Genomic DNA, 18,858 nt, shown 5'->3' with positions numbered 1-18,858 from the left:
ATCAGGGCCTTCAAGAAGCTCTCCGAAGTCCATCTGCTGGTCTTCCCTGTTTTCAGTTCCTTGATCACAATCAGCATGTCCAGAGGATGCCTGTTGGGCTAACCAAATCATCCCGCACCCCCACTGGCTCTGTAGGCTTCAAGAGGCTGGGATGAAAGGCCTCTGCCTGGGGCAGCCTCCCAGCACCGCTCCTTCTGCTCCCCTCCCCTGTGAGAGTTCCCTGGATGTTTTCCAGGCCTCCTTAGTTCAGGCCTTTGCCAAGACTTGAACCTCAGGGAGTGAAAGGACACCAAATTTATCTTCCCCTGCATAGTCACTGCTGCTTATCTGCCATTTCTAAACAGCTGAATAAAGGATCAGGTAAGGTGTGACCTCAAATCCAACCTAAAACCCTAGGCTAACTGTGGTACAGCTGCAGGTTTCAGCAGAGAAGTAACATCTGTTCATCTCTCCAGTCCCACTGCCAGCACATGACCACAAGAAGGGCAGGTGGGGTCTCTGAGAAAAGACCAGCTTGCAGTTCTGGGCACTAAGGCGAGCTGCCTCAATGAGGCCTCCCTCACCCCTCTCCATACAGGGTTCCTGGCCTGAGGGTCATACCCAAATGCTGAGCTCTCCAGAAGCCCCAGACAACACTGCTCTCTGAAAGCATCCCCAGAGAGAACCCTTCCCTGGGGTGGCTTTCTAGTCTAAGTAGTCTGACCTGTCCCAAGCATGCCAGAACAGGTTATTTTTCCAGCCTCTTATCACTCTGGAGTTAGCAGCAAACCAAACAGCAAACGGAGAGGACAGTGAGCAATCTTACAGACTATATTAAGCAACTCTATCATGGAGAAAATGAGTGCTGGGGGCAGCGTGGCTCCTGACAATGCAGGAGCTCTCAGGCTGGGGAGAGCTCGGGGATGGGGGGAGAGATAGAGTGTTTGTGTGGCTCTGTTCCAACTCAGAGGCTCAGATGTTCTGGTCCCAACCCGGATCAGGCAGATTCAGGCCCTATTAGGGCAGGTGCCAGGTTCCCTCTTGGCTCCTTCCTCTGTCTCAGAGAGGCCATGCAAGAGCTAATCTCACTGCCCAGTGAAGCTTCCTCAGCCATTCTGAAAGATCAGGGAACCAGAGTGCCTTGGTCACCAGAAGAGAAGGTGAGGTGCTTGACCTGAGGGGCAGGCTGCAGTCTTGTCACCAGTGTGGTCAGCACAGCACAGCTCTGGTGACAAGCTCCCTCAGCCCCCTGGCCACACTCCTCCATGCAGCAACACACTAGTTGTGTGTAGTTACCTGGTAGCCCACACTGGAGGGAAAAGTGGAAGCCAGCAAGAGCTCTTACTGGGGCCAAGCTGCCGCATACTGTTAAGAAGGCAAAGACCAGAGGTCTGAGGAAGTCACAGCTCCAAGGGGCCCAGACCTAGGCCTGGAACAGCCTTGCTTGAAGAAAGGAATATGGGATGCTGTCCAGCTTCAACAATAAGGAAGGGCCTACTTGGAAATTCAAGAGTGGTCTTTTCTTCAAGCTGATTTAAAATACTGGCTGTGGGCCTCAAAATGACTCAGAGACAACTAAGAGTTTAATGGATGTTTCAGTTCACAAGATACTTTTGAGAGTAGAAAAACTATACCTATTTCAAGCTATAATGGATGAAACCATCTTGAGAAGAAGAGCAAAGGAAAAGACAAATTAAATCCAGTGGAGGAAAAAGAGGAGAGGAACGAGATGCTTACGCGGACTATGGCCAGGAGGCGAATATAGTCACTCAGGAGCTCCGCGAGGAGGAAGAAGTCATTGTTGGCCTGTTCCTGGTGGAGCTGCTCGATCTTTTCTTCCACCTCAGCCAGCTGGGAGAGAGCCCGTGACAGTGCTGTGTTGTCCTCAGAGCTCCCAAGCATGGCGAGACTCTTGGCAAACTGGGCTGTGTTTAGCGCTAGCTCTGGAAGGAGGAAGACAGCAGAGCCTCTGATCTCCCGAGGAAGAGGGACAAGTCAGCTGGCACTCTCCGGGTGCCTGAGCTATGCTGGCCCCCGCGTGTCTGGCAACCATGGGCTCTGCAAATCTGGTCACTTACATTAGAGCCAACTGAATTCAGAAAGCGAGGGTGATGCAGCTCGGGCACACGAGCAAAGAGAGTGCCTGCTGCCCTCAGTTTCCCTAGGTTAAGCTTACTTGGATGGAGCAGTGCTGATGCTCCTGGAGAACCAGGGGCCAGTTAATAGAAACAGGCCAATGGCACAGTTCTGATTTTCACATTAGAGCTCACAGTAAGCAGCCTGCCTGCATGAGAGAGAGTGTATGTACACACTGCATAGTCTTACGTGCACCAGAGCAGAACAACTTTCTGTGAAGAGCCAGGTATTTTAACCTTTGCCGACCACATATGGCTCACTCTCCTTGCTCCCTTCCCCCACCCTTCCACCCCATCTCTTCAAAAATGTTAAAAACCACTTACAGCCACAGTAGTAGGTCCATGACCAATATGTCTATGACTAGATATGACCCAGGGGGCTGGGTCATATTTTGCCAACCCTTACATCTAATGGTTTTCTGCCTGTTTAGACTCCTGATTATCAGCATGTTTAAAGCACTCAAACTTGGCAAATTTCACTAGCTCTTAAGCAAATCTCACCAGAGAAAGGTGAAGAAGGGTTAGGAGACATACATGGTTTCCCACATTTACATATTTCTCATTGGACCATGTAGCTAAGGCATGTAGCATCGTTTTGGATATAAGCCACCAACTCAATGCCACCAACCAAAGCCCACAATCCCAGGTCAAGCTGTAACTGGGATGGCTTCTCTGCATTCCTCCCGGGTAAAGAGTACAATGCCTTCAGCGGCAGAGGCATGTTTCCTGTCAGGAGACGCAAGGCATTATCTCTTTGATCAGAACATCAAGGACCAAGTGGGTTGAGAATTTCAACTTGAACGGCTGAGAGGTTTGGGAACAACATGCCCTCCCATCTCTAGCTCACTGGAGACATCAGCTTCCCCCCAGCTCCAAGTGCATGTCAGAAGCTTGTTACCTTTCCTGTGGTTGACTAGAGTTTCTACAACGGCATGCAGTTTCCGTAAGCGCTGCTCCTCACACTCTACCTCCTGGAGCTTCTCCTCAAACCACTGAAACACACAGGCCCAAAGCTTTAAAGGAGGCTACTCATCATACAGGTGTAGAGCTGTCTTTTCCTTAGCAGTTTTCTTCTTCTTTTTTAAGGGACTGAATTATTGTAAAAAGAAAGTCTCTAATCTCAGAAATTTCAAGACTCCTCAAGGCTTCTGACCCATAACCCTGAGGGGGCTGGGGAAGCTGAGAGGCCCAGTGCTACTCACAATGTCAGATTCATTCATCTTGATGGTCATTTTGCTGACCGCATCTGTAGCTTTGTTGAACATCTTGAGGAGACCAGCGCCACTCAATGTCTGGGTACCCACAGCACGTGGCAGCTACAAGACCAAGAAGGCGGGGTGGCAAGTTATCTGCTGCCCCTATTTTAGGTTCAGAAGAATTAGTATCCATCAGATGTCATGCCCCAAACTTGCCGAATAAATTATCTGAACTGTAGGCTATTATTTTCAAGGGCAGTTAGACAAATCCTTAACTAGCAATGTGGAGAGAAAAAAAATCAAAGGACCATATTAAAGAGAATCAGCAAAATTGTCAGCTTTTGATACTGTGTGCAGAAAGACAGGCAGTGTGTGTTATGTGGCCAGGTGACCTCATATTGAGATTATCTGCCTACCCAGGCATGAACTGCTTAAATACCAAATGCTTTTGTTTAAAAGTTAAAAGTTCTTTGTGGATGCATACTCACACACAGCTAGACTTAAAATCTTGAGAGACACTTTGAAGCTGTAATTCCATTCGAATTTTCCTCAGGGAACAAAGGAGCATAATAGATTGAGGCTACTTTTATGGACATCTAGTTTAGTCAAGCATGCCAAATACTTAGAAACAATTTGACTAGTTCAGTCTTCCCACTCCTTTCCTAAGGTATGAAAAGGATGCTGGAGAATCCATAGTATATGTAGTATACCACGCTGAACAATTAAGATTTTAGTGCCCAGGACTCTTGAGAGTTAAGACTCAGGGCCATTTTGCCCCCAGGGGACAGCTGGTCATGTATGGAGATAATTTTGCTTACTAAAACTGGGGACAGGGGACTTCCCTGGTGGTCCAGTGGCTAAGACTCTGTGCTCCCAGTACAGGGGACCCGGATTCGATCCCTGGCCAGGGAACTAGATCTCGCATGCTGCAATTAAGAGTTCACATACCACTACAAACGATTCCACATGCTGAACTAAGAAAAATACTGCCAAAACTAAGACTCTGGACACAACCAGATAAAAAAAAACCTGGGGACAGGAGGTGGGGGAGGGTACTGGCATCTAGTGGTTAGAGGCCAGGAATGCTGCTAAACCAACAATGCACAGGACATCCCCACAACAAAGGATGATCCAGCCCAAAATGTCAACAGTGCCACTGGAGATAAACCCTGCTCTACGGCAGCAGGCGGGTATGAGGGCATGAAAAGGAAAAATGGATTTAGGAATCTCAGAGAACTAGGATTTAGAGCATTAGACAGAATTTTTAATTAAAGAAGTTCATTTTGGTGGGCAACCCATATACTTAGTACCATTTTCTTATTTTGAGTCATATATACAATATGCAAATTAAAGAAAAAATTTTAAATAAAAACAAAATAAAAAAATAACTACAAAACAACAGTTCTACACTGTCACTTATTTCCTTCTACTTTTCTTTCCTATGAGATACACCATTGTTTTATTCCAGTGTTTGATTCTTAATGACTAACGTGTTTATTCAGCTATGTTTATATGCTGTTTCTTGTTTCATTTTATAATTCTTGTTTTATTTTTTATTTTTTTAAATAATTCTTGTTTTAAACTGAAGTACAGTTGATTTATAGTACTGTGTTAGTTCTAGGGGTACAGCAATGTGGTTCAGTTGTATATGTATATAGATATGTATTTTTTTTTCAGATTCTTTTCCATGATAAGGTTATTACAAGGTACTGAATAGAGTTCCTTGTGTTATACAGCAAATCCTTATTGTTTATCTACTTTATATATAGTAGTGTATATCCATTAATCTCATACTCCTGATTTATCCCTCTCCCTCATCATTCTTCAAATGTATGCTCCAATGAATTTCTGTATACCTTCTGTTTATGATGAGCATTAAGTATTTGTTGTATTGATATATTTTACTAACTTCTCAATTATTAGCAACTGGACTGTATCTAATTTTTCAGTCATGAATAGCCTATGCATAGCCTGTTAAAAGACTGTCCACTTGAACCAACACTTTTGCTACATGCTGGCAGTTCTGAGGTCTGTGGTTAAACGGCTTTGAACTAAAATTCCATAGCTCCTGGCACAAAATAAGCATTCAATCGAAGCCAAGTAGTAACCTATGAAGGACATGCCAAGACCTGACAAACAGATCACTGTGTTGATCCAGTAAGACAAAACTGGGTTGCAATTTGACCTCTACAACCAGTTACTTTTGACTGCAGGCAGAGCTGCTTTTATTTCAGAGGCTGAAAGACACTTGTCACTTTTGGGCACCTATAAACTATGATACAGTCAGACTAGGCTATATGCGTGTGCTCAAATATTTGTTGAAGGAACTAGTTTCATTTCACAGGGGTAGATATGAATTGTGAAATTCAGTTTGTACAATACTAACCTCTTCTTTTTCCAAGAACTCTCTGACATCAGGGTCCTGTAACATGGTAGGATGATTCACAATCCTCTGAAGGTACCTACAGGGTAAGCAGTTATCTGGTTAGTTGGCTTGGCCTTACAAAGTTTGGGGCATTATAAAATGCTGGCAGGGGTACGATGTCTTTCATTACTTTAAAATATCCTCAGGGCACTTATATGACTCTGCTTATAAGCACATGTAAGTTCATACTCTTCACATTTCCAAAAAGGAACGAAAAGTAACTGCTTGGAAAGAGACTGCAGAACCACTCCTGACTGATTGTTGAAAAGGAGAATATGATTGTCTGCTCACTCAGGAGAGGAGAAGAGGATGCTCTGCTCCTAATGTGGGAAGGAAAGAGACTTAGGAAAGGCTACAGACAACACGGAGGTGGGAATCTTCAACCCATTCAAGTTTCACCACTACTAACTCTAGCCAACGTCTCATGGTTATTAAGTCTCAGTTTTAGCGCCTCATTTGTTCTCGTGGCACTCAGGAAAATAGTTTTATTGTACTTACCTTTCTAGAGCAGCCCTCCGTTTTTCAAGAAATTCTGCAGAAGAAGAATCTTCCTTTCCAACTTTTACTTTTGTCATTCCTGGAACACAATTTTAAAAGAAAAAAACAAGAAAACTATAAATCATCATGAAAAGCTTTAGGCTGCAGAAAAGCGCCAGGAGGAAGGCAATGAGGGAGCTCTACAAAATACAACCAAAGGCCACTTCTATGTCATGCATAAGCATGAACAAAAGGTTCTTTATACAAGAGTCAGTTTTCATACTAGTCTTAAAGTGTTGAAGGTTCTCAACCCTGGGACTTCCAGAGCACATGTTTTCTAAAAGGGGGCCATGGGACTCTGGGAAAGATTAGCAGATATCAATTGATGGTAATGGGAAGATTCCTTGCCTGACCTCCTTCCCCTCATTCAATGAGTACATTTCAATTTGGAGGGAATCGCAACCACTGAAGTCTCCAGGATACCAACACACACACACACACACACACACACACTCTGTGGAAACTAAAACCTAGGCCTCCTACTGCACCCAAGGAAAGAGACCATGTCAAAACATGCTGTATCTCTAACCCTCATGTGATTTATAGGAAAACGTTGGAAATGCTTCCTTTCTAACTGTTGGATTCTACACTATCATTAGAAGTAATCTCACATACTAAATAGAAAGTATATTGCAGAAAGAATGCAAAGGAAAAAAATCTAAGCAGAATTAATAGGCTTACCTATTAGGCTCTTCTCAGGTGGAGGAGGGACAATAAAGCCATTCTGGGAGTGCTTCTCTGAAAGCTTCTCATAAAGACCCAAGAAGTCACTAAATCTTCTTTTCACTGCAAAGTGTTTACTTCTGAACATTGGTAAGCTTGTCTTGGGGACAGAAAAAACACAAGATTTCATTTCCAATAGGGGATGAGTATCTTGAAAGTCATCTGGCTGACATCAAGGGAATCTTTCCCCAGATCCCTGGTCTTCTAGACACTTCATAAATAACTTTCTCCAAGGCTGAAATTCTCAGCCCTTTTTCTATTTTGGAGTTATAATCCTCTCTGGCTGTCTAGAAATCTATGGAGCCCTTCTCAGAATAATGATTTTAAATGCACAAATTAACATACATGGGATTACGAAGGCAACTAATTAAATTCAAATTCAGTTTTATTTGCAGGTTAAGAACCTTTGCTTTAAGGAGAGAGATGCTGCAATCTAGTTTAAAGCTAGAAATCTATGGTCATCTCCAATCCTTTCATCCTGCCCTGACTTATTAAGGGTATTGCTGCCAGAATTAAAGCAGCCAAACTGGAGAAAATACACAGTAAACACTGCCCCTAAGGGGAGGATCAGACAAAAGGTCTACACTGTAGATACTTGAGCCTCCAAGCTATCACAGGGTCTAGAACACAGGGGCAGGCCAACAAGCAGGAGAAAGGTAATATAAAGGAAACGTCCAGTAAAAAGAGACAAGGCCTACATTTTATTGAGAGATCATTTAATACTCACCAGACAGGCAAAATTTAAGGAGGTGGGGCCTTGCCAATTGTTGGCAAGGAAGTATGTCAATGGGAACTTTTACATATTGCTGATGGAAGTATAAATTGGTACAAGGACTTAAAAACATAGTTTGTATTTCTTTTCTTCAAAATTTGCACTACCTGTGACCCAGGGGAACTGCTTCTGATAATATACCCCAAAGAAACTCTTCTATGTGTACGCCAGGAAACACGTGCAAAAATGTTCACAGCTCATAATTACAAAAACTGGAAACATGCCAAATATTCACAACAGGAAAATGGATAAATGTATTATGCTATAATCACACAATGGACTAATTAACTACAGCTACGCACGTCATGGATGGATCTGAGGAACAATGGTAGTAAAGAAAGCACTATTTTTAGCATGATACCATTTTTATGAAACTCAAAAAAAAAAAAAAGCAAAACAGTGTATTGTTTAGAGATACATATGTGAAGACTTTTTATAAAGGAAATGAGAGACAATTCAGGAGAGTGGTGGCCTCTAAGGTGTGAGGCAGAGGAAAGGAAAGGGAGAAACACGCAGGTGGATTCAATGGTACTCATCTTAAGACTGGTGGTAGGTTCGGGGCTTCATTTTTTATGCTTCATAACCTGCATACAACGTGTAAGTTTTGTATGCATTAATATTATATAAAAAAGGAAGACCAGACCTGAGGGGCAAAAGGTTAGGGAGAGCGTTAAAAGAAGCTCCACATAGGAAACCTCAGAAGAACTGATGATTTTTAAACAGGTGATACAGTTTGGGGTGATCCGCCAAACTAGCTCTAAGCCACATAGCTCTTAAGAGGGATGGCACTGTATCAGATACACCACATGTCTCGATAAAACTTACAAAGTTTCACATTGAAGTGTTAGCTCTCTGGAAGAAAAGTGGAAAGGCTCAGATGAGATTACCAAGGGGATGCAGACTTGTTCCATCTTGAGTAAACTTGAAGGAAGATGTTGACAAAGAAACTAAAGAAATACCCAGAAATAATCTGAATGATGACCTTCTTGGTATGTGCGCCCAAATCTATTAAGGTGGTCATCAGCAGGGTCACTTGGACTCACCTGTGTTGTAACTTTGTAGGCCACATAGGCATTCATACCGTCCCCTGTGGGAGAACAGAAAGCAGGAGAGGATTATTCTGTGAACTAAAGCAGGACCAATCTTGCTAACATTTAACCAGGAATCATAAGGTAGCCACAGGAACCGTGTAGAAGAACTCTTGTTTCAACTCCAAGCTTTAGATCCTATACTATAATCCAGTTCCTACTTTGCCTCGAGGCCTCTATGGCACATATCATGGTCCCATGGATGCTGGCTGAGTCCCCCTTTGAGTTAGACAAGAGAGTCAGTTCCCTGTTTCAAAGCCAGGCTCTATTTATACCTTCCACAAAGCAGCACTGGACACTGACAATCCACTGGTTGTTACCATGCCAATATTTGGGCTTGTTACACACATCTGTCTAAATCCAAACAATTCTCTTGCTGTATAAAGCAGGAGGAGGAGAAGGAAGCAAATGATGTAAAAGGAAACAAGTAGTTCTACCCTAAGCTAGTTCTGGGCTCCCTTTGCTCTTTCAGAAATACTGTCCCAGCCCCTCCACCCGAGCTGGGGGACACTGACCCCTCTCATCTAGCATGTTCTCCCAGAGCAAAGGGCCTGGCAGGAAGACACTTGGGCTGCCTGATGTCACACAAATCTCTCTTCCCTGAAGGAATCATTTTTCTGAAAAAGCCTTTGACTGTTACATAATTTGGGATTCAAGCAATTGTTTTTCTCTGTGGTACTGTCCTAACCTCTACCACTTAGGAACATAAAGGCACCATTAACTCCGTGAGTAGTGAAAAGACACACATTGGACTTGAGACAGATGCAGGTCCAGTGCCGGGCTCCAGAGCGTTGGGTTGGTTTCATTCCCTTCCTCTCCGCCCTGACTCTTCCCCACACCAACCAGGAACATGCAGGTCAACAATGACTAACTGCCAAAGCCTCTGAAATGGCCCTGGGATGAGGGCAAGTTCTACCCTTCCAGGGTCACATATTACAATTTGGTCTGACTGAGATGGCTAGGAATAACTGCTTTTATAAATTACACAGAGAAGTTGGAGACTGTACAGGAAGAGAGGGCTTATGTTCTTTACCCAGTCAAGCCCTGCCAAAAGAGCAACATATAAAACAAAATATAAGTTTTAGAAATTACTTTATATTGATTACTACTGTTAGTTCTCTTCTAAACCATTTAAACTATATTGCCTAATACTACTAAGGATGTTTATCACCGATAAAAGGAAAAAAAAAATCTAAATTTACTTTATAGAAAACGTATTCAGACTTTTATTCACAGTTTGATAGTTATGGTCAAATGTCCAAAAGGTCATTTCCATAATTTAGTGCCTGCAATTAGGGAAGACTAAGTGCAAATGTACGTAAGACACAATAGCAAAGTGAGGTCTTCAGACGCTCTGCCTGCTTACCAGCTGTCTTTATTGAGGCAGTGTTTGAGCAGACAGACATACTTGCCTGTCCAGACCTCATGAGATATGGAAATGTTCCAGAAATGCAGCAGTTTTAAATTTACGTTAATTTCCTAAGTAATTTCAGGAAGCTGAAAATAATACATGCAAATTGCCAAGTCTCTAAAAAGCAATATCCTGGCAGAAGTGAGATTCTAATTTACTTAAATGTTTGTGGGAATGAGAAGCGCATGTTGAATAAACAGCCCACATAAACAGAAGGTGTTGTTATAAAGATCGATGTGAATCTTGAAATATGAATCTGAAAATGCTTTAAGTAGCTGGTTTCTCGACAGTGGTGTGACTAAGAATCTACATGATGATGCAAGGGGATGAAGGTTTATCACCAAAAGTGATTTCTGTTTAAATAAATCTGATCCATGGGACATTTAAATTATTGTTATGGGTTGAACTCTGTCCCCCTAAATAAATTATATTGACGTCCTAACCCCTGGTACATCAGAGTGTGACCTTATTTGAAAATAGGGTCTTTATAGAAGTAACTCGGAGAAGGCAATGGCACCCCACTCCAGTACTTTTGCCTGGAAAATCCCATGGATGGAGGAGCCTGGTGGGCTGCAGTCCATGAGGTCGCTAGGAGTCGGACACGACTTCACTTTCACTTTTCACTTTCATGCATTGGAGAAGGAAATGGCAACCCACTCCAGTGTTCTTGCCTAGAGAATCCCAGGGACAGGGGAGCCTGGTGGGCCGCCGTCTACGGGGTCGCACAGAGTCGGACACGACTGAAGCGACTTAGCAGCAGCAGCAGCAGCAGCATAAAAGTAACTAAGGGAGAAAGACGTCAGTATGGTGGGCCTTAATTCAGTATGACTGGTGCCACCTAAAAAAGGGAAATTCTGACACAGAGACAGACACACAGAAAGCAAAGATGATGTGAAGACACCCTGGGAGGATGTCATGTGACAGTGAAGGCAGAGCTGGAGTGATGTAGCTACCGGCCAAGGAATGCCTGAGGCTCCAGAAGCTAGGGGAGAGGCATTGAACAGTCCTTTCCTGGTGCCTTCAGAGGGAGCATGGCCTCAAGAACATCATGATTTCAGACTTTCTGGCCCCCAAAACTCTGAGAGAATACATTTCTGTTGTTTTAAGCTATACTGTTTGTGATACTTGATTACAGAAGTCCTAGGAAACTAATATATTCCTTCCCTCTCCTGGTACAAACATCATGACTTATAAAATGTTATAAATCATAAGTAAACAGTGTTTACTTATGATTTATTTTCTTCTACCAAGGATGTAAAGCAGCTAATAACTAGCCTAAAATCAATGTACTTATAAAATATTCATAAATATTAGAGAGGTAAGAGAGAATTCTAAACATGTAATTCAAAGTTTTGGTCCAGGTTCTACCAAAGGCCATATGTTGTGACCTGACGGGAAAGCTACATTTCACTTATTGGTTCTCAGTTTCCTCTACTGCTGGACCAGGGAACCGTATAGGATGCTCAGGAACATCCTACCAGTGCACCAGTCTAGGAAAAGTAAAACTCCACAGTTAACAACAAACCATTTTGGCACAAAGTCTAATCAGATTTTTATAGACTCTTATTCCTAGTTCAGAACAGACAAAGGGTTGGAAATCACCTTTTTCCTTTTAACCATCACCCCTACTTAATAGGAGGAAAAAGCTCTGTGCAGCCTCTTCTCATAGAGACCACACCTAGAACAAGGAAAGTTGAAGGCCTGTTGCTCTCTGCTCACTAAGGTCTCACAAACTTGTGACACAGGAAGGCTATCCTAAAAATCCATGTTCTAACCAAAGTTATGAAAATCTAATTTTCATTTGACCAAAATTCAACCTGCATTTTTTAATCTTTACCTATGACAGAGAGTGGAAGACTTCCTCACCTTATTAGAATATCAAGAGTACATAATAAATGATATGTAACAAGAAATCCAAATGTCTTAAGGGAAAAATAAATCCAGCATCTCCAAATTTTAAAATGTGTTTTTAGGGTGCTTACATGGAGTTTATCTCAAGAGGGAATAAAATGGTCTCCACAATTCGGGGAGAAGGCAAAGTGGGGTTTTTAAAAAGGGATTCAATAGTATTTAATTTTCTGATTTTTCTTCTTAAAGCCCAGAAAAACCTAAATAAACAGCTTAAATGCTGTTTCTGGCCTTGGAAGCATAGCAAAGAGCATCGTTTCATAGGAAAGATGATGATGAAGTACTTCACACAGCTGGTTCAGCTCTGGAGGTAACCATTTAGAAACCAGCTAACTGTGCTTTTCACAGCCACATCTGAACATCACAGGAGTCCCAAGTACACTCACCTATCTTCTCAGGATCAGTTATACCGACTGTCAAATCAAATTGGTCTTCCTGTTCTTCTTCCTCTAGCTTTTAAAGAGAAAACAAACAATGAGAGTAAGATACCCCCAAAAAAGGCTATTCATTTTACTCTGTATTAATATTACATCAAGATAATATCAGGATATATCCTTCTACACATCAGTCTTCAGCTGTGTCCATTCCTAACAATCTCAATGAAGCAACTTCCACAATTCTAAGTTGGTGCTCGCTCAAAGGTCTTCATTACATCTATTCTCTTAAAACGTTATTTTGATCATAATGAGTAATTACTAGGTTTTGGAAGACTTGCCTCTTTCAGGCTAAAGAGGGAATGGGGAGAGACTATACTCTTGAATATAGGAGCTTTGGACACTAAATATCACTAGTGATCATTGAAAGCCTCTGTGCTATCCTCTGGATAACAGACACTCTACCCAGGAAAGAATCCTTTACTGGATTCTGGCTGTTCATTAACCACAAAGGTCTTCTTCAAGAGTTATAAATAAACTCAAGCAACTGAACTTCAGACTGGCAGCACAGTCCTAAACATCCAAAGAAGACCAATAGCACAAATTCTCACCTCCTCATAGCTTGGCTGGGGCTTAGAAGAATTTGTGGCCTCCTGTGGAGGAAGAGAAATGAGTGTTTTGGCTGGCACCTTCTTCTGATTATTTTGTGTGCTGTCCAGGGATAGCTCCACTGTGGCATCTAAAAATAGTTGATATTTTATAATGAAGGAAGAGTCAGAAAAACTGTAAGCTAGAATAAATGGACCTAAGATAAACACAGTAACACGGGAAAAGCACTATTTGCCACATCTAAGGATGATACTGTTGTTTTACCACAGTTTATGAATTGCTCACAATTACAGTTTTAGATCATCTTGCAAAGATTAAGTTATGTTTAATATACACTGTCCAAGAGGACTAAAAAGACATTGTAATATCTAAAAATTTCTTTTGATCAAAATAGTTAAAAAACAAAAAAAACACATGCTTAAGAAGTGCCTTTGTCTATCTGGGAAAACAGAACAACTCATTCCCTAAGTGTTCTAGAAGGGATTTTTAAAAGAGCACTATGTACCATTTTTAGGCATTAAAATTACTTACACCAGTGATAAGAATGCACTCTCAACTTGAAGCAATGGAGCTAGAAGTTCAAAACCTAAACGGCTCAGATTTTTTTTCTTTTTAATAAAGAAAACTATAAGTATCCATTTGGGTTTGGCCTGGTCAGTACGTATCCAATTCTAGCCTTAGGGAATTTAAAGAAAGCAGTTTCTTTGAGAGGGCTCTATAAGGCATAACCAAGTCCTAGATCAATGTCATAATCATTAAAAGTTAATCAGGTCTATAAACAAGGTTGCCAAACTGTTGGAATTATATTAGGATTTTTTCACTTATCAGGAAAAAGACAAACATACATACAAAAATTCATGCAAAATGAACATGTTAAGATGATAGGATCTTTGAAGTAAGAAACCAGCTAAAGTATGTTTAAGATAGTCACATCATGCAGGCACCTCACAAATACTTAAGTTATGAATCCAATAAATGTGACTGAAAAATGGAACAGGAAATTTAAACATTTAAAACCTTAAGCTTATTAGAGTATGCTACTGAAAGACTTTTGAAGAGCTGTGCATTAAAAAAATGTTTTTATTTACTTATTTTTGACTGCACTGGGTCATTGCTGCTCCACATGGGCTTTCTCTGTTGCAGAGAGTGAGGGGCCATTCCCTAGTTGCGGTGCCTGGGCTTCTCATTGCAGTGGCTTTTCTTGCTGCAGAGCAAGGGCTCCAGGAGCACAGGCTCAGTAGTTGCAGTGCATGGACTTAGTTGCCCTGAGGCATGTGGGATCTTCCCATCCAACAGGTGTCCCCTGCATTGCAAGGCGGATTCTTAACCACTGGACCACCAGGGAAGCCTGAGGTGCGAATTTTTAATTGAAAATCATGTGACAACACCTATCAACAATGGTTTTCTCTCTCTTTTTTTTTTGGCTGTGCAACTTCTGAGATCCTAGTTCTCTGTCCAAGAATACCACCTGGGTCCTTGTAGTGAAGGCAGAGTCCTAACCACTGGTGCGCCCTTTTCTCTGGACTCTGCTGCTGCTACTGCTGCTAAGTCGCTTCAGTCGTGTCCGACTCTGTGCAATCCCGTAGACGGCAGCCCACCAGGCTCCCCCGTCCCTGGGATTCTCCAGGCAATCCCTGGGATTCTCCAGGCAAGAGTGGAGTGGGTTGCCATTTCCTTCTCCAACGCATAAAAGTGAAAAGTGAAAGGGAAGTTGCTCAGTCGTGCCCGACTCTTAGCGACCCCATGGACTGCAGCCCACCAGGCTCCTCCATCCATGGGATTTTCCAGACAAGAGTACTGGAGTGGGGTGCCATTGCCTTCTCTAGGTAGGAGTAATAGAAAAGCCATTGGATTCCACCATAGAGATTCTGATCACCACTAATCAAGTGGAAAATAACAAGAGTATTTTATTTAAATTTCCACATCTGAGAAACTACTTGAATCCTAAACTAAATGTATCACTGCAAGCATTCCTTTCCATAGATATCTTATGTTCCTTTCTTAGTAGTGAAGGCAGGCACTGGCCACTTACGAAAACAGCTGGGAATGAAGTAAATCAGAACCCTCATTAGAAATAAATATGTCTCTAATAAAGATCTTCTACATGGTTGTGTATATAAAACCCAACCATGGGAGTAAGTCAGTCAACACTAAGATTTCAGGTCTCCTTAAAGGGCAAATCATATAAATGTTAAGTTCCCAAAGATAAAAAAACCTCCTGTGCAATGTGCCATAACTAGGTTATTATTTCCATTTCTTCTCCAGAAATTTTATCTAAAATATAAACATTAGCAGAATAAATAGCAGGCACTTAAGTTTCAGAGAGGAAAGCAATGCAAAATCTTTGAAATCTTTATATTTTTTCTTCTAAACTCTTCTCATGTCTTAATTTTCCAATGACTTCAAATGTGAGAGTCCTCCCAAGACCTTATCGTACTCTGCCCTCTCATCTCTTCCTTTCCTTTGTCATTCTCTCCTTTGAGGGTCTCATTTACATGGCAGCTTTAATCACCACCTCTAGGAAACTGATTTCCATATGTCCAGTTCTTACTCCTTTGCCCAGGGAGACTACTATAGTTCAAATCACCTCCTGAGCATTTCCCTTTGCATTTAAAACTTTAAAAATCTAAAACCCAAACTCACACTCCCCACTCTCCAACTCAAAGATACTTTCTTCTGCAGAATGTAGTTCTCAAAATGGTACCATCTTCTTCCCAATCCTTGGGCTTGAAATTTTTGACTTTGTCTTTAATCTTCATTTTTGTTCACTCGTTACATCTTATCACCAATACCAGATTTTGTTGATTTCACTTCTTGAAAAGTTTTCATTTTTCCTTTTCTATTTCTATTACCTTTATCATTTCATCCTTGAACTAATTTGTAAGATGCCTTCTGACATCTCCAGGCTTCCCTTGCAGCTCAGCTGGTAAAGAATCCCCCTGCAATGTGGGAGACCTGGGTTCGATCCCTGGGTTGGGAAGATCCCCTGGAAAACAGAAAGGCTACCCACTCCAGTATTCTGGCCTGGAGAATTCCATGGACTGTATAGTCCATGGGGTCGCAAAAAGTTGGACAAGGAGCCACTTTCACTTTCTGACATCTCCAGTCTTTGTCCATCACAATCCGTTTTATGTAAAAAGTCTACCAGGTCAGTCCTTCACCACTCGCCCATTTCACTTTCCTTACTCAAAACTCAATTAAACCAATGACTCTGAACTGACACTAGGGTGAAAATTCAAATTCTAACTATTATTGTTGTCTAAAATCCTCCTGAACATTTCCAGACTTATCTTCCACGGTATCTCTAAGAAGCCCCTGCTTTTGGCCCACTGAGTTTACTGTCCCTTAAACACACCATATTATCGATTCTCCCTGCCCAAACATCTGCACGCTCTCTTTTTTTCTGACATAAACCCTGCTTCTTTCAAAAAGTCTTACAAGATCATTGTAGACCAGAGCTTATTACTGAGGGCACTACTGACATTTTGGGCTGGATAATTCTTTTGCTGAACAGCTGTCTGTGTACTGTAGGGTGTTTAGAAGCATCCACAGCCTCTACCAGCAGGAACCAGCAGCACTCCCAGGTGTGACAAACAAAAACATCTCCAATTATTGCCAAATGTCTTTGAATGTCTTTGAGTGGGGTGGGTTGGTGGGGGATGACCGTACCTTGTTGAGAACAGGGCAGTCCCTCTCAACAAAAGTTATTGGGCCCAAAATGCTAAGAGTACCAAGACTGAGAAACTCAGTCCTAGTGTTTTTCAAACTGCAGCTTGTCGTTCACTGGGGAATTGTGATAGCTATTTAGTGGGTTGCAAACAGCATTTTAAAAAAAGAGAAACAATAGAAAATTTCAGATTATGTGGAAAATAGTAAGGGCAAGTCATGCATGAAAACTTCGGATTTCATTTTATATAAGTATATAAATATTTTGAATTATGACAGAAAGTGTATTTCTTACTATGAATCTTTGTCATAAAATCTGAAACCACTGCATTCGTCTCCTCTCAGACCCCTCTAAGTTCGCATCACTCAATTAAGTAACTGTTTATTTATGTTTTACTCACTAAACCTGTAAGTATCTTGATGACAGGTACTGCCTTTGGAATCCTCCACAATAGCATCTTACAAAGAGTCTTCCTCATATAGACACAACTTTTTTACTTTAATTCAGCAAGTTAGAAGATTCCCAGCTAAGTTTTGAGTCTATACTTGCCTGCAAAGAGATCCTGTGGCTCTTGATCTTGTTCCTCATGAATCCCATTTTCTTTGGAGCCACTGTTGATGGGAAGAAGGGAAGCAATTCTCTTTGGAGACTGGGGCTTACTCTGAAAACAAAGAAATACTTTGAATAAAACAGAACCATTAAAAACAAACCTAGAGGACCTCCCTGGTGGTCCACTGGTTGAGACTTCGTGCTTCTACTGCAGGGGACATGGGTTCGACCCCTGACTAGTGAACTAAAATCCTGCAAGCTCTTCACCATGGGCAAAAAACCCCCCAAAATCCCCCAAACAAACAAACCTAGAAAGTGACTTTTGATGTATCCCTCAGTGGTTCCGCCAGGTTTTTAGGGGAAGACAGGATCACTAGTCAGCTAGTTCAATAAGCAACAGATGGTTACTAGTAATGTAACTGGCCTGAGTGATCACAGCTAAAATAAACTCATACATTTTAGTATTAATTTCTAACACTATAACCCTGCTGAACTGCCTTACCCCAAGGCACATGATGCCAATGTGGGTATGTGTATACATAGATTATTTTCAGAAGAACCTTAGTTGATGACCTTTACTCTTTCAAATGCTGATGGGGCACATTCTAGTGTCCAGCATATCACACTAAGGTCCAGAATTCAAGCTCTGATCCTGACTTACTTTGTGGCCTTAGCTAAACCATTCATTGATGCTCAATTGTATGGACATTACCAACCCTCCTCACAGGCAAAAGAAGGTGTAACATTTTACGTCTAATGTTATTTGTAAATATAACTCATCTTTTCACCCTTAACTTACAGAGAAACAATTTTCAACCAGACTCGTGTTAGGCTAGCAGAGGAAAAACCAGCCATGCTTAGCCAATGGGCATATGGTGAAAATACAGTCAGTCCATGGCTTTTATCAAAAGCTCAGTGAGCAGCTACAAACAAGGGTGGGGTGAGGCCCCAGACTGGTACCAGAGTGAACAAAGCTGGATTGTGTAGAAAATGAACAAAAAGCTGGGAATCTGGCTTCAAAAGCCATGGTGTCATACTAGAAAGTTTTGAAGTCAGACCCCAAAGCCAAATCAGTTAAAAGACCTGACTCAAGGGATCTTTTATGAAATACTTCCTTAACAAATCTGAGGGTGTTTGTTCCTTGGAAACAGGCCCTTTCTGACCAGATGAAGTGAAATGACAGACTTACTGGGTGCTCTGAATTTGCCATGCCAACAGCTCTATCCCAGTATCAGTGCCACCCTCAGGGGAATAAACTGTAACCAATACATAGACTGATACTAGCAAACAAGGTTTCTACTGAAATTGTTTACGGTAATAAAATTTAATGAGCTTTTAGTTGTATATGCTTAAATGTTACCAATGTTGTTAGAGACACTGATTCTGTCTTCTAGCTGCTTCCACAATCTTAAAAAGACAACCAAAAAAATCACTGCAGAGAGACAGACAACAACCAAAACCAAACCCCACACTTCCTTTCTGCCT

At 41.7% G+C, this 18,858-nt stretch overlaps 1 protein-coding gene across 3 annotated transcripts in view; it reads right to left on the bottom strand.

The window, feature by feature from the left end:
* Positions 1-18,858, bottom strand: part of SNX1 (sorting nexin 1) — a 37,188-nt gene that overhangs the window by 3,407 nt on the left and 14,923 nt on the right. For all 3 annotated transcript variants that reach the window (XM_086321454.1, XM_086321452.1, XM_086321453.1), the window contains exons 2-11: positions 17,374-17,485; positions 13,160-13,287; positions 12,561-12,627; positions 8,811-8,854; positions 6,954-7,095; positions 6,234-6,312; positions 5,697-5,772; positions 3,317-3,430; positions 3,013-3,106; positions 1,717-1,922 (exon numbers count right to left, since the gene is read on the bottom strand). In XM_086321454.1, the coding sequence (XP_086177580.1) occupies positions 1,717-1,922; positions 3,013-3,106; positions 3,317-3,430; positions 5,697-5,772; positions 6,234-6,312; positions 6,954-7,095; positions 8,811-8,854; positions 12,561-12,627; positions 13,160-13,287; positions 17,374-17,485 (1,062 nt within the window). The remainder of the gene's footprint in view (positions 1-1,716; positions 1,923-3,012; positions 3,107-3,316; positions 3,431-5,696; positions 5,773-6,233; positions 6,313-6,953; positions 7,096-8,810; positions 8,855-12,560; positions 12,628-13,159; positions 13,288-17,373; positions 17,486-18,858) is intronic.

Source organism: Bos grunniens, chromosome 10, assembly GCF_055505025.1.
Source record: "Bos grunniens cultivar Pamir isolate PY7600 chromosome 10, Bosgru_T2T1.0, whole genome shotgun sequence".
Taxonomy (NCBI): domain Eukaryota; kingdom Metazoa; phylum Chordata; class Mammalia; order Artiodactyla; family Bovidae; genus Bos; species Bos grunniens.
Note: the sequence above shows the minus strand (reverse complement) of the source record. Positions and strands in the feature narration are given on the sequence as shown.